General features: G+C 40.3%; 1 protein-coding gene across 1 annotated transcript in view; it reads left to right on the top strand.

Moving 5' to 3' along the window:
- Positions 1–15,944, top strand: part of LOC114652037 (peptidoglycan-recognition protein SC2-like) — a 26,219-nt gene extending 10,275 nt beyond the window's left edge. Inside the window, exons 3-5 of the mRNA XM_028802201.2 lie at positions 6,477–6,678; positions 8,967–9,085; positions 15,525–15,944. Of these exons, the coding sequence (XP_028658034.1) occupies positions 6,477–6,678; positions 8,967–9,085; positions 15,525–15,700 (497 nt within the window). The 3' untranslated portion in view covers positions 15,701–15,944. The remainder of the gene's footprint in view (positions 1–6,476; positions 6,679–8,966; positions 9,086–15,524) is intronic.

Here is a 15,944-nt window from a genome sequence, read left to right as displayed (position 1 = left end):
AAGCATGTACTCCAGATACTAAAAACTCTGACATTCAAGTAGTTACATGACCTCCTGGCTGACAGGTGGCAGCACGTGGCCCCTCGATGGGAAAAGAAAGGGTAAAGCACATGTTTGCCATTCTGAGCATTTGAACTTGATTGCTTCTTTTAGATAATGGTCAACAGGAAGATCAGACAGTTAGGGACAGCTGAACATTCAGGGGTACTGGGACTGCAGAAGCTGGCAGGAGAGGTTCTAGATTTGTATCCCAGTGACATGACAGGGGGGTGTTTGTTACACTGAAAGTTATCACAGAAACAGAACGCTAGAGGTACAATGGAGTCTGGAGTCATCAACACAGTTACAGGCAATGGAAGGGCCAAAGAGGCCAGAGTTATGAGTGTGTGAGAGAGATAAGTGGGAGCCAAGAAAGGGAGTTCTTACTAGTGCTTTGAGGGTGGATATTAAGGAGAGCCACACCTTCCAGGAGACAGAAGTTCAAGACCTATTTAGAGAAAGCATTTTTTTAGTTTTATTTTTCTGTGCTTACATTGTACTTTGTGTTTTCTCTTTCTTGTGTTCTTTACTTATCAATAAACCCACCATTTCTGATGTATTTAGCTTCCGTGGGTAATATGAAAATAGACTTTTGCTTTAAAAATGGAATTTTACTTTATTTAAACATGGATAGACAGATATTATTTTATAATGTGTTTGTCTTGGTAATGGTCATGATGTTAATAAATAAGATCTTTCCTGTTTAGCTTAACTGTCCTTAATAACAAATCTACATTCCTTGTGGTGGACTTCTAGATGTTCCAGTGCCAGCTGTCACACATGTCCTTAAATGATTGTTGAGAGTTATATCCAGTGATCTGTTCCTGTATAGAACCTGGTCAGTTCATTTCCAAGGTTGTAGGAATCAGAGCTTTTCGAGCAGCATTGGAAGCAAGGCAGAAAATAATAATAGACATAGTACCAGGTCCCCCACAGTGGAACAAAGTAGGCCCATTTACTCAGTTTCCATACTTAAAAAAATATAAAGCCTTAGACACACAAATATATATACTGTATATTCATTTTCAAATCTCACCTCACTCCAGCACTGAGCACAAGGTAGGAACCAGTTCATTTCAGTTTTTCTCATATATAGTATTTCCAATTGCAAACTTCAGAGCAGACATGTTCTCCTATGTCGATCCATCCAGTTTCTAGGCCTACTTTTTTCCAGTTTAGGATTGCAGTTAGTCAGATCTTGCCATTATTGAAAGCAAGTTAACCCTGGACAGAATGGCAGCTCAGCATGGTGAACAGGCATACACAAGCTGCAAATGTCTTGGATGTGAGAGCAAACTAGAAGACAAATCTCTCCATTATAATAAAAAAATCTTGGGAAGAGAGATGAGACGTGACTTTCTCAGTGAGACACTTTCACGTCCCGCGAGATGAGACTTTGTGCCAACAGATTTAACCAGGCCCAGGGCCGGAAATAAAAGACAAAGAGTAGATGACAAAGTAGAACGTCGTAAAGAATTCAAAAATGTTGGCGTGGTACACATGCAGAGTAGATTAGAGATAATGGAAGTATGAAAATTCAAAAGTCTCAAAAATTGATTGTAAAGATCGCATTACTGCAAACAAACAGAAATTATTACTCGGGGAAATATCGGAACAGTAAAAAGAGATCAAATATATTGTTCGGATTTAAAGATACACAGGAGATTTTAGAAACAGAAACAAACAGAAGTCTCTTTCAGGAGTGAATCGAGTTCCGTGTGTAGCCGGAGAAGACAGTTCCGTCTCTCAATTAAAAGGATAGAAAATCTTCCTCTTCATAAGTGCGGGGCCCCCAACAGGAGCAGAGGATGTCTGCGGGAGAAGAGAGAGACAAAGCAGTGAGACAAAAGGAGAGCGGCTATACAGGCTTTTAAACATTCAAAGTGCCAGATCACTAGTAAATAAATAAAAATAAACAGCTGGACATGAGAAAAGTGTGCAAACTTCAAACTTCATGACTTAGCACAGACTGGAATCCTGAGAGACAGCAACATTAATCACTGCGCCGCTATGCTGCCAATTTATTATGCAACAAAATGAGCCTTTGAATACAGTCATTAAATAAAAATAATACTTATAAGTGCTTTTAATTCACAAAATTATTGGGAAGAAAAAAGAAAATTCATCATTATCAATGATTAATGTCAAAATGTTTGTTCCAACCCAGCAGTGTCTGCATCATAGTCCATCTGCTCACAAGATCTGTTGAATAACACTGAAAATAAAAACATTTGTATGAAAAGTTCATGGATGTCGTTCCATGAACGTTTGATACAAATGTTTTTATTTTCAGTGTTATTCAACAGATCTTGTGAGCAGATGGACTATGATGCAGACACTGCTGGGTTGGATTTAATTTTTCTTAAATAAATTCTGTTCTGGCTACTGTTTCTATTGGAGCCGTTCATTTATTCATGCATTTACCACAGGGTTGCAAACATACTTGATATTATAAGGATATGCTCACACCCCTTCAAAACTGAGTGCTAAGCTGTATAAGTTTGTTTGATAAGCTACCTGTTCGTTACTCACACTCCATATCCGGTTTGAAAAAGTTTACCACAGGTTACATTTTTTATTATTTTGGACTGCAATCTGGTGACATATCTTTCTCAGTTCAAAGCGTCATGATATAGTTTTGAAAGCACATAGTTAGTCATGCCTTCTTTACAGAATTTCTTTTTACATCATAGAAAAATACAGTATAAAGTGACAGGAGGCAGCAAAGCAAATTCTAAGGTAATATATCCATTTATCAATTTAAAACCCAATGCAAATCTAAAATTGATACGTTTTTGGAAAGGAACAACATTTCAAACAAGTGTGTGTCTTTTTTTCTCAAGAATTCATGTTCCCTGTGTGTGTGTGTTTTCCCAAAATACTCCTGTCGACATCCCAAAGGTGTGCATGACAGATTGACTGGTGACTCCAAGCAGGCTCTGTATGAGTGAGGGCAGATGTGTGTGTGAGTATGAGTGTGTTCCACAAAAGACTGATGCCCCATCATGGGTGTTATCCTGTCTTACGCCTAATACAAATAGAATAAGCCTTGTCACTCATAACCTTTACTAGAATCAGTAGCTATAGATGAACTTAACAGAACTTCCATTGCCATGTGTGTCACACAAGCCTATCATATGAGTGCCACTGCACTGCAGAATTCCTCAGGAAGACCTAGAGACTGTTGCTGGGAAGTCTGAGAACTCTTCTTGCTTGGCTGATTATTCTTTAGACCTTGCCAAATTGAAGTGAAACAGAAAATGATGGCGTTAAATAAGGCAGACATTTTACATATTTGACTGATTTCAACACAATATACTATAGATTAAGAGTACAAAAATGAACCTCTGATGAGTCAACGTAAAACTCTTGATAGACTAAGGATGGCTTGATGCCTAGTTATAGTGTGTTATGAAAGTGCCTCCTCATGCTGCAGATAGACCAACAGTATACAAGTCATCAAAATAATAAAGAAAGGGATAAACAGAGGAAAAACAGAGAGTTTGAAATGGCTGAATACAAAACAAACCCTCTAGGTCTGGTTCTGCAGAAGGGTTAGCTCCTAAGTCACTAGCCAGTTGACTTGTCAAGTTGCTCACCTGAAAACCACAGTATTGTCTCCTTTCTACCTCATCTTCCTTTCTGTTTCCCCCTACCTCCCTGGTAGCACCCCAGATTGCTTACCAAACACAGCCACTATGTGACTGTGGCAGCAACTGGCCTTTAAGCCTTCTGTGGGCAAGGGGACACCCTAAGAAACTCCAGTGACACCAGGTGACAGGACAATGGAGCCACTGCAACCTTCAGCACAGTTTCCCATTTAGGGTAAACCTGGTGTATTTTTTGGTTATCAGTACTGTTATCAGTACCTTCTGGGAGCCCTCGAACCTGACACCGTCAGTAATGTCACCGATGAGCTGGACAGTGAGGCACAACAATGAAGCAAGGGGATGATGCAAAAAGCGCAAAAGTGCTTTTATTTAAAACCTTCTTTCTTTCCTCCCTCAGCTGACTCGCACTTCTATTATTTATCACAGGGACGTGGATCAGGTGTGGCAATTAGCAGTTCCCAGCATCAATTACGGATGCGGACGACTCCTCACCTGTGCAATTAAGCGAGGACTTCCCGCATCACAAATTCACCCGGGAACCACTCCCACCACACTACCATGTCCCCTCTCTAAGCCGCGAGTGCAGCGACTATTTATTTAAAAAGTGGCCTTTTTGACTTGAGCTGTGGACCCGATACACCACATTCCTCCCTCTATAAGCCCCAGTTGCACAGAAAGGCTCCATGCCACTGCCAACCCTGTGCAAAAGTGGGCCCAGGTACACAGCTCGGCCACACTACCACTGCACTAAAACAAAAGCACTAAAACAATCCCACAATAAAACCAACCCAAGCCCCCATTGTAAAAACAGGACATAAAAAGAATAAGAACTTTAAAAAGACAATAAAAACAATTGTCATACATGGCTGGGGGTCAGACGCCTGGAGGGACCGAGAGGTGGCATATTTGTCCTCCGGTCCACGAGGGGGCAACCGCCCTGGAGCAGAAGAGGGCCACGGAAGGGGAGCAGGGAGGCTGAAGTCCGTGGAGGCCCGTATCCACCGCCAGGGGGCGCCCCGAGCCTCATGGAGCCTGGGACTTATTTACTTCCACCACACCCATGGAGGACAATCCTTCCAGGGTCACCCGGAGTGCTTCCAGGTGCTCTCCTGACGCTTCCACCATACCAGGACGTGACATCAGGTAGAGCACCTGGAGTTCATCCAGGTGAGGATAAATGGGGCCTCCTCCCTCCTATCAGTGAGCTGGAGTCGGGAGCAGGAGCAGGACGAAGATCCATGGAGAGAGAGGACAGGTGGCCCAGGGACGAGGAGAGAGAAGGCCCAGGAGAAGGGTGACTGGGGCTAGAGGCACTGTGTTGTTGTGAGGGACTGTGTTGTGTTGTGGAGAAGAAAATAAAGAAGAGATTTGTATAAAGATGTGGTCTCCAACTGGTGGTGTCCGGGCAAATATCACACAATCAATAAATAAATGTCCATTAAAAAGCTCTGTCCTTTAAAATGTCCACTTCCAGCTTGGGTCCGTGGGTTCTTTTTTAAAAAATTCTGGCACCAATCCTGCTTGCTGCTCTGTCTCCTGCTCTTCGGTCCCCACTGTCAGCTCATCCCACCGCTGCCACCAAATGTGACGATGCAGGTTCTGCTCGATGCTCCCATCTTCCTTCTGGGAGCTCTCAAACCCGACACCGTCAGTAATGTCACTGATGAGCTGGACAGTGAGGCACAACAATGAAGCAAGAGGATGGTTCAAAAAGTGCAAAAGTGCTTTTATTTAAAACCTTCTTTCTTTCCTCCCTCAGCCACCTCACGCTTCTATTATTTATCACAGGGACGTGGATCAGGTGTGGCAATTAGCAGCTCCCGGCATCAATTACGGATGCAGATGACTCCTCACCTGTGCACTTAAGTGAGGACTGCTCGCATCACGAATTCACCCGGGAACCGCTCCGGCCACACTACCACGTCCCCTCTCTAAGCCGCGAGTGCAGCGACTATTTATTTAATAAGTGGCCTTTTTGACTTGAGCTGTGGACCCGATACACCACAAGTACTCACTACTAATTTGCTCAGTCTTTGTGGTATAGCAGATACAATGCATTTCAATGATTGTATATGGTCTGCAAAAGTGAAAACATATACAAGTAAATGTTAATATTTCTGTAACCCTCATCCAGAGAGAGATGTAGTCTTATTATTTTCTGTGTTTTATAAATTTGCATATTAGCATTGGCAGATGGGTACATAGATATTATCATTAACAGCATTCCTATATTAGTGCATCTCTAAAATATTTAATAAGTAATGGTGTGTTTGTAATATATCCTGGGTCAGAAATCTATAGTATAGCAATTTATAAAATATACTTATACTGCCAATCTCAGAAACATGGTTATATAAAACTGTACAGACTAAACAAAGCCAATAAGTGCTTCACACTAAAATAACCAATCAGCATTTACTGCATATATCTGAACCAATGAAGGAATATTTTTATTTACTGTGCAGAATTTTTAATTGTATAAACACAAGAATACAATCTTTTCCTGAACCTGCCTCTATTATTTTAGTAACTCGAAGCGCTTACTGCAGCCAGCTCACTAGTGTCTTATTGACAGCCTCCCCTGTGCCTTTACTGCCAACCACTCTCTAAACCCAAACAAGTCTTTTTACTTTGTAGGAAAAGTTTGCAGTTGGCTAAATGGACATGTCAGGCTCTTCCCATATCATAAAACACATTCATGCACTTCAGCCAATGAAAGCCCAATTCCAACCAAGCAACCTAACACAAGTGTAGGAAGGCCCAGGATTAGGGCAGCATTCTTTTTAGCATCATGCTGAATGGCCCATCTCTCATTTCACTGAACAGGCTGCCCTCGCATCATAAGCCGATCAGAGTGGGGAGGACAGCGCTCAAAGTGTACCTCATACCTGAAACCACCCATGACGTATGCCGTGATCCACCACACGGAGGGCAATCGCTGTTTCAGCACCTCTACCTGCTCTGCTCAGATGAGGAATGTCCAGAGCTACCATATGAAAAACAGAAAATGGTGCGATATTGGTTACAGGTAAGACAGATGGGCCTTTACTGTTTGCTAACATGGGGGTGGGAGTTCACTCTTGTGCAATACACATGCAAGTGGCAGCTAGCTGAGCAGAGCTTCTCTGTTTAGTTGAGCTTTCCGTCAACCTTTCCATTTAATTCCAAGATTTTGAGTTCACAACTCATCTCTGCTCTCTCAGGTGTGAGTAGGAGCAACACCCTGAGTGGAGACTTCAGCAGAGACATTGGTGGAGAATGAATAATACTCATGTGTCACAAAGCGAGGCTACAATACAGCAGGTCTGTAATAGGAATGAAGTTCCATTCTGGGTTATTGGAAATTTTTTTTGCCTATATATTTTTTTATATTACTTACAATGTATAAGTATGCAGTGTAAGAAGAACGACCAAGAGACATTGGGAAGGTTTGGGGCAGCCACCATATAATATTTCCTGGCTGCAAAATCTGCTCAAAAGCAAAGACATGTTCACACGATTCAGTCCAAAACAGAACTGAGTATCCTCTTAAGATGGTTGCTTTTTTAACCCCCACAGGGGAAGTGATGTCATCAGGACTGGAACCCGGAAATGACGTTGTTGGTTGCCCCAGAACAGGGCGGGATTTCCCGAGAATGGTCTTCAAGGAATTGAAAGAGAGAATTAGCACACTTCGCTACCCCCTGGTCCGGCGTGGAACTACATTTATTCAGGCCCTTTGGTTGTCCCCTAAACACACGTGTGTGACAGCAGGAAACAACTATATATCCACTGTAAAGACATGACAAAAAGAAAATTATATTCCATAAAAAAGGAGCACTTTGGCATCATATGGCCATCCAAACAAACTCACCGTTCAGTCCCCACTGCTGGTTCTCTGCAACCAAGTTTCACATGCCAATACACCAACTGTACGAATGTAAAATAAATTACTATGGAAAGGTACTAAAGAAAAAGATTTAAAGTTGCAATGTTTTTAGGAATAGAGGAGCAAATGAACAGCAAGCTGTTAATTCCTTGTTTTCTTTGTTAAACCTTTTCTGAAGAAGATCCTCAAGTGGAAATATCACATTACAACGCCTGCTGCAATAACCTTTCCTGTCATTACAGAGTAATTTTAAATGTCATCTCCATATAATTTAAGTGTATTAGAACTGGTGAAAGACAGTTAGGTTGAATAAATGAGTACTGAGCAACAGGCCATTGTACAGCCGAGGATGATGACATTCTAGTTCAGATTTCTTCGGCTCTGCACAGAAAGTTGTTAGCTGTTTGTTTTTGTCATTTACACTTTCTTTCATATTCAGAATCAATATAATTTCAGTTTATTCTTAAAGTAAACTTCTACTTATGAGCTCAGCACGCTATAAAATAAGTACAAACGTGACATGAAATGTAACAAAGACAAACATGTTTCAAAATTAACAAGAGAAACATATACAGGGTGTCCATAAAGTCAATGTGCAATTTAAAATAATTGTAACTTTATAAGTATATGTGATAGAAAGAATCTGTAAAAAGGATTAGAAAGAAGACACTTACATTTTTTATTGTTCTTGTTAATTTTCAACATGTCCACCATCATTACTAATACAAAGGGTAATACGATTCTGTATTTCTCTGAAAACATTTTCAAGCTGATTTTCAGTAATACCAGCAACCACATCAGTTATCCTAGCTTGCAAGTCTTCTATAGATCGAGGTTTGGTTGAATAAACATTCGTTTTCACATGTCCCCATAAAAAAAATCCAGTGGAGTCAAATCTGGCGAACGTGGAGGCCAAGAAAATGGTCCACCTCTTCCAATCCATCTGTTAGGGAATTTCTCATGTAGAAACGGTCTAATATGCAAAGCAAAGTGACAAGGAGCACTATCTTGTTGAAACATTGTATTCTCGATCAGTCGTAATTGTCCAAGTTGAGGAATAAAGTAATTTTGCAGCATTTCTAAATAACTATCACCATTAACAACACACCCCAAAAAAGAATGGCACTATGACTTGATTTTTTTCCCAAAGCACACCACACATTGATTTTGGGAGAATCTCTTTCATGTTCAGCAGACTCATATGGATTTTCAGTTCCCTAAATACGGCAAAAATAAAATTTCTAAAGATTAAAAAAAAACTAGATACATCAAGCTTTCCAATCCTTTTTACGAATTCTTTCTATCACATATACTTACAAAGTAACAACTATTTTAAATTGGACACGGACTTTATGGAATCCCTGTATAATAATATACATAAAGTGTCATGTGTCTTAGTCTTCTTGTAATTAATAAATATTTGTCGCTAATGCAATATTGTCTTCCAGCTTTCTTGTTGGCGAGGATGGTAATGTGTATGAAGGCAGAGGGTGGAAGACCTTGGGTGCCCACACACTGAATTACAACAGTGTTGGCTACGGCATCTGCTTCCTTGGAAACTTCACGGGTATGTCTCTCCATATTCTTTACAGAAATTTTAAATTGCAATTGTAACTGTGGTTAAAGTAAATTCTCTGTGCCAGCAATGAAAGCTGAATTATCAGTTTTAGATTTAGCTTTTTGTGTAGCACAATTTGCTTAATATGTGCTGAAATAACAGCTTTTGTTTAGGACAGTTCTCTTCTCCTGAACTACAGATGCAGTATTTCCTCATCAACCCCCGTTCTTACATGTGGAAATCAAATTTCATCATGCTTTTTCAGTGGATCTTCTTGGCATCAGCTGCACTCTGACTGAGGTTTTGCAAGAATAGTAACTTTCTGCTTGACAAGAACTAAATGACTTGTCTGTTTTTTAATTCAAACCTACTCGCAAACCGTTTCAAGCCCACTTTCTTCAATTAAATGATCTTGAGGTTCCTCAGCCTCATCCCAGAAGTACTAGTTGCAGTACAGGAAACAGGATACAGTTACTCACCCACCTTTGGTCAATCACCCCCACCCACGTCTTGCTTGTCTTGCAGATGAGAAAGTAAACTGAGAAAATGGTCATTGACACGTAGAGAATGTGCAAACTGGACACCAGCGGTGACTGAGCCTGAATTCAAACCTAGCTTCCTAGAGTGATGAGTCTCTAGCACTAGTCACTGCTCCACTGTGCTGCCTTAATGACAAACCAAGTCACAGAACTGCACAGTTTTAACTTTAAATCTTTGCTTGCAGCAGTGACTTTGCCTTACTTTTGAGGTAGCCACTGTGAACTGTCAATGCTTTGAAAGCTAAACACACAGGCTAAACAACATTTGCCATTAGCTTACTCAGCTAATAAAACAGGAATATGGGTTCCAGAAAATCTAGTTATGTTATGATCCAAGATGTTTACTATGAAGGAATCTGTTTTCTTAGAGACAGTCACATTAGTACATCATTTTGAGAGGCTTTCAGAACTCATTTGTTGGTTGTCATCCTTTTGATTGCTCCTTTCCCCTCAGAGGGTCGGTTCCTGCACCAATAATTGATGTTCCTGTGGTGGGCTCCAGTCTATAAAAACAGCTTGTAATCCCAGAAAAGTGCACCGATTTGTACAAAGAAGGTGTAGAATATGGATAAATGGTTTGACAATACCATCACTATGCCATGGCTAAAGTGGCCCTGAACTGTAAATAACAAAAAATTAAGAGATGGCTCATACAAACTGTTAATTTTCTCTTAGCAGCACCAAAGAAAAATTGGAGGGGTACATAAGAACGTAAGAGGTTTGACATATGAGAGAGCATTCAGTCCATTAAGCTCACTTGGTTAGCCAACAGCAACGGCAGGCAGACAACAGCTAATTTTCATATTATGTGCAATAAAGAATGATAAATAGCATTTCAAGGTAGTTTTACAAAGTTATTGTTATAGTTTTAAAAGCGCTCTTCTCTTGGTGTCAATTTTATATTATCAATAGTATCAAGTTCTCATTGAAAATGAAAAGGAACTAGCAAATAAGCTGAACAAATATTTTGCCCAAGTATTTGTAAAGGAAGAAACAAATGAAATGTACCATACAGCAGTCAAAACAAGCACCATTTTCAAAAATTGTAAAGTAATAATAATTCTTCTTTGCATTTATATAGTGCTTTTCTCACTACTCAAAGCACTCAGCAATTGCAGGTTAAGGGCCTTGCTCAAGAGCCCAACAGAGCAGAGTCCCTATTGGCATTTATGAGATTCGAACCGGCAACCTTCCGATTGCCAGTACAGATCCCTAGCCTCAGAGCCACCACTCTGGACAGTAGAAGAGTCACGTGTTCATCAAGACCTTCATTATGTTGAAAACTAAAACAAAACCTGGACCTGATGGGATTTTTAACAGTTGTACTTAAAAACGTCATTTATAAACCCTAATTAGGCATATTTGAGCAGTCACTTGAGAAAGGAACAGTACGTGTGGACTGGAAGGTTGCAAATGTGACTTCAGTCTTAAAGAAGGGAGACAAAATTGGTCTTGCTAATAACAGATCAAAAGGTCTTACTTGTGTACCATGTAAAGTTATGGAAACTATGATAAAAAGTAAATTAGAAAAGTACCAATAGGAAAATAACATACTGAATAACAGCGAACATGCGTTTATAAGAGGAAGAGCAGGCTGCTGCATTAGCTGACAAAAAACAAAGCAAGTCTTTCAAAAAGCCTTGAGAAGTCAAGCAAAATGACACCTTTTATTGGCTAACTAAAAAAGATTACAATACACAAGCTTTCGAGGCAACATCTTTCCTGAAGAAGGGGCCTGAGTTGCCTCGAAAGCTTGTGTATTGTAATCTTTTCAATTAGCCAAATAAAGGTGTCATTTTGCTTGACTTCTCACTACATTCATACTGGCTAACACGGTACAACACCCTAGTACTACAGACATAAAAATCCTTGATGGAGTTGCACACCAAACAAGCATTCTAAAACATGAAGTTGTAGACATCAGAGGTAACCTCAAGTTGGTTAACTGGCAGGAGTCAAAGAGTACAGATAAGAGAGGAATACTCCACACAGAGGGTGGTGATTAGTGGAACCCCACAGGGGGTCTGTCTTTGGGCCGTTACTTTTTCTGATTTACATTAATGACATTGATTCCAATGTAGTTAGTAAACGTGTGGATTTCTGAGCTGATACCAAAACTGGAAGAATGGAAAAGACTAAGGAGACTGCAAAAATAAGTCAAGAAGACTTGGACATTCTTCAGACCTAAGCAGACACTTGGAAAATGCAGCTTAATGTACAAAAGTGCAAAGAGCTACATGTAGGCAAAAGGAACATCACTCATAAATACAAATGGGAGAGGCCATCGTACAGGAGGCAACCTCTGAAGAGAATTTATGGGTTTATGTTGGCACAGCATTTTCATCTTCCAAGGCATACACAGAAGCTGTAAAAAAGGAAAAAAAATGTTATATTGTCAAACATATAAATTGAGGAATGTTATGCTCGGACTACGTAAAATGCACTACTGAGTCTGATCTGGAGTACTGTGTGCAATTCTGGTCACCACAGTACAAGAAAGACACAGAAGCTGTGTAGAGGACAGGAACTACAGTAGGTGCATCCCACAACTTCAGGAGATGTTGTACTCCAATAGACTTGGGGAATTAAACCTGTTTGGGATCAAGCAGAAGACACTGCGTAAGTGGACCTAATCCAGATCTTCAAAGTTCCCAATGACATTCATAAAGTAGATCCAGTGAAATGGGTTAAACTACACAAGGAATCACGTACTCAAGGGCATTAAAGAGAAGAGCATTTAGGACTGAAGTCATGAAGCACTACTATACACAAAGAGTTGTTGTCATCAAGAACAAACTACCAACACAGGTAGATGAAGCAGATGATGCAGATATCGTGACAACATTTAAGAAGTATCCAGGTGAGATATTGGAACAGATTAGTTATTAGGTAAAGAAACGAGCTTCATGGACTGATTGGTTTGTTCACGTTTGTCAAATTTCATGTGCTGTGTGTTTTGATGTTTTTTGTGATATGTTTTGATCATTTTCCAATATTATTTTTATTAATCACTTGTTATTTTCATGTAATGTATTCTGGTTTTCAACTTCAATAATTGTAGTTTATATAGTTACTACATATATAGTGTTTTTTCGTTCTAGTATGTTGAACATAGGAGACGGGGGGTCCCTGGCACTGTAGCTGGGGAATTGCCCCAGTGCTATTTAAGTCCACAGTCCCTGGAATGGCTGCTATAGCATTACTTAATAGTTTCACTCATTGACTCACTTTTTGGCTACTGTATTATAAATTCGTATAGGAAGGGCATTTTTTGTTATTATGGGGTTTGAATTTGGGCCTTGCTTTTTGAATAAGAATTTTGAGAGTGTGAACTTGTATTGCTTGCTTTGGTTTGCCAGAGGTTTTCATGGTTCTTCTCCCCCAGTTCAGCATTTTTGAAATTAAAGCCTTTAACCTATTTTGTTGAGGCAGAGGCTTCTGGAGTGTACAGAAAGTGTTATTTTCAGTTCTAGGCCTCAGAGGAGCAGTGTATATATATATACAGTACAGTACAATTACAATAATCGGAGAACTGATTGGCCATGTCACAAAGAGGCTAGTGCAAATCAATCTTCAAGTCTTGGCAGCCAGAACTGCACTCTGCTCGCTGCATGCCATGCACCATGCCCATATAAAGGAAAGGGGCACAGGCTTAATGCTTCTGCAACAAACCATAAACTCTGTGAAATAATAATAATGACAATGAAAGATTTATTACTATTTACATGGCACTTCTATCTTCTTGATGGAAGAAAAAGTACAAAGGATCTGCACAGATACAATGCAGCAGATGTAGCTGGCATGTCTTTTTGTAGTCCCAACACTTATTGGATTCTTTTCTGTGCCGATCCTTTACATTTTTTTCTCCATCATAAAGATAGAAACACCCTGTAAATAGTAATAAATCTTTCATTATTATTATTTTTATACCATCAAGGCTTGGTTTGATTAGGTGTGACAACATGACTAAATCCACATGCATTTGGCCTGCACCTCTTTCCTTTATATGGACATGGTGCACAGTGAATTTCTGGCACTTCCCTGTTTGGTCTTCAGAGTACCAGTAGATGATATACGTGTATCGGTATGTATCTGCACCCATCAGAGAGCCTGTGATGCGAGGGATCAGCGTTACATACTTGGGGGTCTATGCCTGTCAGTACCTGATCTGTGCCACACACCAAAGAGCATATCATGCTTAATTGAACAGTGAAAACACAACGTTCAACGAATGTATGCAGATTTTTATAATATTCTCATTGTGGTCAGCTAATGTACCCCTCCAATTGTTTTGCTTTACTTTTTTTAAAGACATGTGGGGTAAAAATCCAGCTGGAGCAGCTGCAGATGTGCAAAGCAAACTGTGCAGCGACATAAAATGTGAGGCGAAGTATGTTTACAGTACACACGCATGAGTGTTCTGTGCATGGTTACTACAGCCCTGTGATGTCACACTGGCCTTGCAAAGCATCATGGGGTACTGGGTAAACAAAAATGTCTACACTGACTGCTTGATGATTTTTCCAGGGAAATATTCGGTGCATGAGGTCGCTGTAAAAAAATTCTTTTGCAAATTTCAACAATCAACACTATTGAAAAGTCATATTTAAAGGCCAAGTCAAATTAATTCAAATGTCAGAAAGTCCTGATGCTTTAATTTTCCACATCTCTCCAGGCTTTCTATAACTTTAAAACTACCTTTGTGAAATCAAACTTGTCACCATCAAGGCTGACATTGCCTGTGTCAGCTCTGAAGTCTCTCAGTAGTGCAACACACTCAGCAGGTGGTGAGCATTAAGCACACGTAAATAACACTCATTCTCTACAACTTAGTTACTTTGAAATGATCTTCTCATTAATTAATGTTTGCAAATGTTAATTGTATTCTAAGAAGTCTGAAGCTGACCATGAACCATGGACCCCTTCCATGGGGAACACCAAAGCAGGACAGAGATCAGCACGCATCGCTAAGCCTGGTGCCTCTTGCCATTTGTGTGCATGAATGTGTGACAGATTATACCAACCCAGGACTTTTTACCTTCCCACATAAACTCTGCTTGTTTCCCAAAAGCTACCTAGTATTCTAGGCAGTTTCCATTGCCCAGGTGTTGTCCATTTGCACCCTTTCTGAACATGCTTGTCTCTGGAATATAACTGTACCCTCTGCTTTACCTATAAAGATCACACGTAAGTATGTGGTGTAGTGGTTAAGGCTTTGGCCTTCGAACCCTGAAGTTGTGGGTTCAGATCCTGCTACTGACATTGTGTGACCCTAAGCAAGTCACTTGACCTGCATGTTGTCCGATTGGAAAACCAAAAGAATTGTATTATAAATGTTGTAAGTTGCCCTTATAAAGGCATCAGCTAAATAAGTAAATGTAAAAATCTTTTTGGGTCGTAAGCCAGACCAGGCTGTTTGGGTCATCCAATCACCAAGTGCTTGACAAAAAAACAACTCCACTTGCCTATCTTCAAAGGGGGGTCCTGCTATCCATACTATATATGAGATTCTCTTATTTGTTGGTTAAACGGTCACAGAAGCAGGTTTCTGATCTCTGTTTTGGTAGCGTGTGTTTTAGACATATCTGATGAGGGAACCCCGTCAAAAGGGCACAAGTCTCCTTGATGCTCCTTAACTTAACTTAAGGGTCAACACTGCCACTCTAAGGTTATGATTCCATGCAGAAACATGCCTTCAGCACATTGGGAAGAGCCTGTGTTTGTTTACAAAAGAGGACATTGTGTTCCCAGCTTTTTTTTATTTCCCTTGCATGTCTTAAGCATTTCAATCAGATGTTTGCTGCTTGCTTTATGCTTTGTAAAGAGTAAAGAGAAGGTGAACTGAGGAAGGTGCTGTATAAAGTAGACTAAACTGATCATTTGTGGACTTGTGTGCTGTTCTCTTCTAGGTGTGGCCCCTGGGACAAAAGCTCTTAACGCTGCTCAACAGCTCATCAAGTGTGCCGTGTCCAAAGGGATGCTGAAGTCCAACTATATTTTGAAAGGTCATCGGCAGCTGGGATCCACCAAATGTCCAGGAAACACCCTGTATAACATCATTAAGAAGTGGCCCCATTGGCAATGAAGCAAGCAGGGCCTACGGGGATGACGTACAGCTTTTGCGCACACACATCTCGTGTGGAGATTTGCAGCAATGCATGGCTTGTGAGACTAGTTGTTTAAGCATTGGGGGATCTACACAGTCTAGAAGATGTAAAACCACTGTCTGTAACAAATTTGCTTTAGGTGCACGATTTGTGGCTTCCAATTGTAACTGTAGTAGACAATTTAGCAATGCAAGAAGAATAAAAATGCTTTATGGCAAAAGA

This window comes from Erpetoichthys calabaricus, chromosome 5, assembly GCF_900747795.2.
Source record: "Erpetoichthys calabaricus chromosome 5, fErpCal1.3, whole genome shotgun sequence".
NCBI lineage: Eukaryota > Metazoa > Chordata > Cladistia > Polypteriformes > Polypteridae > Erpetoichthys > Erpetoichthys calabaricus.
This window is presented reverse-complemented; position numbering and strand designations above follow the sequence as displayed.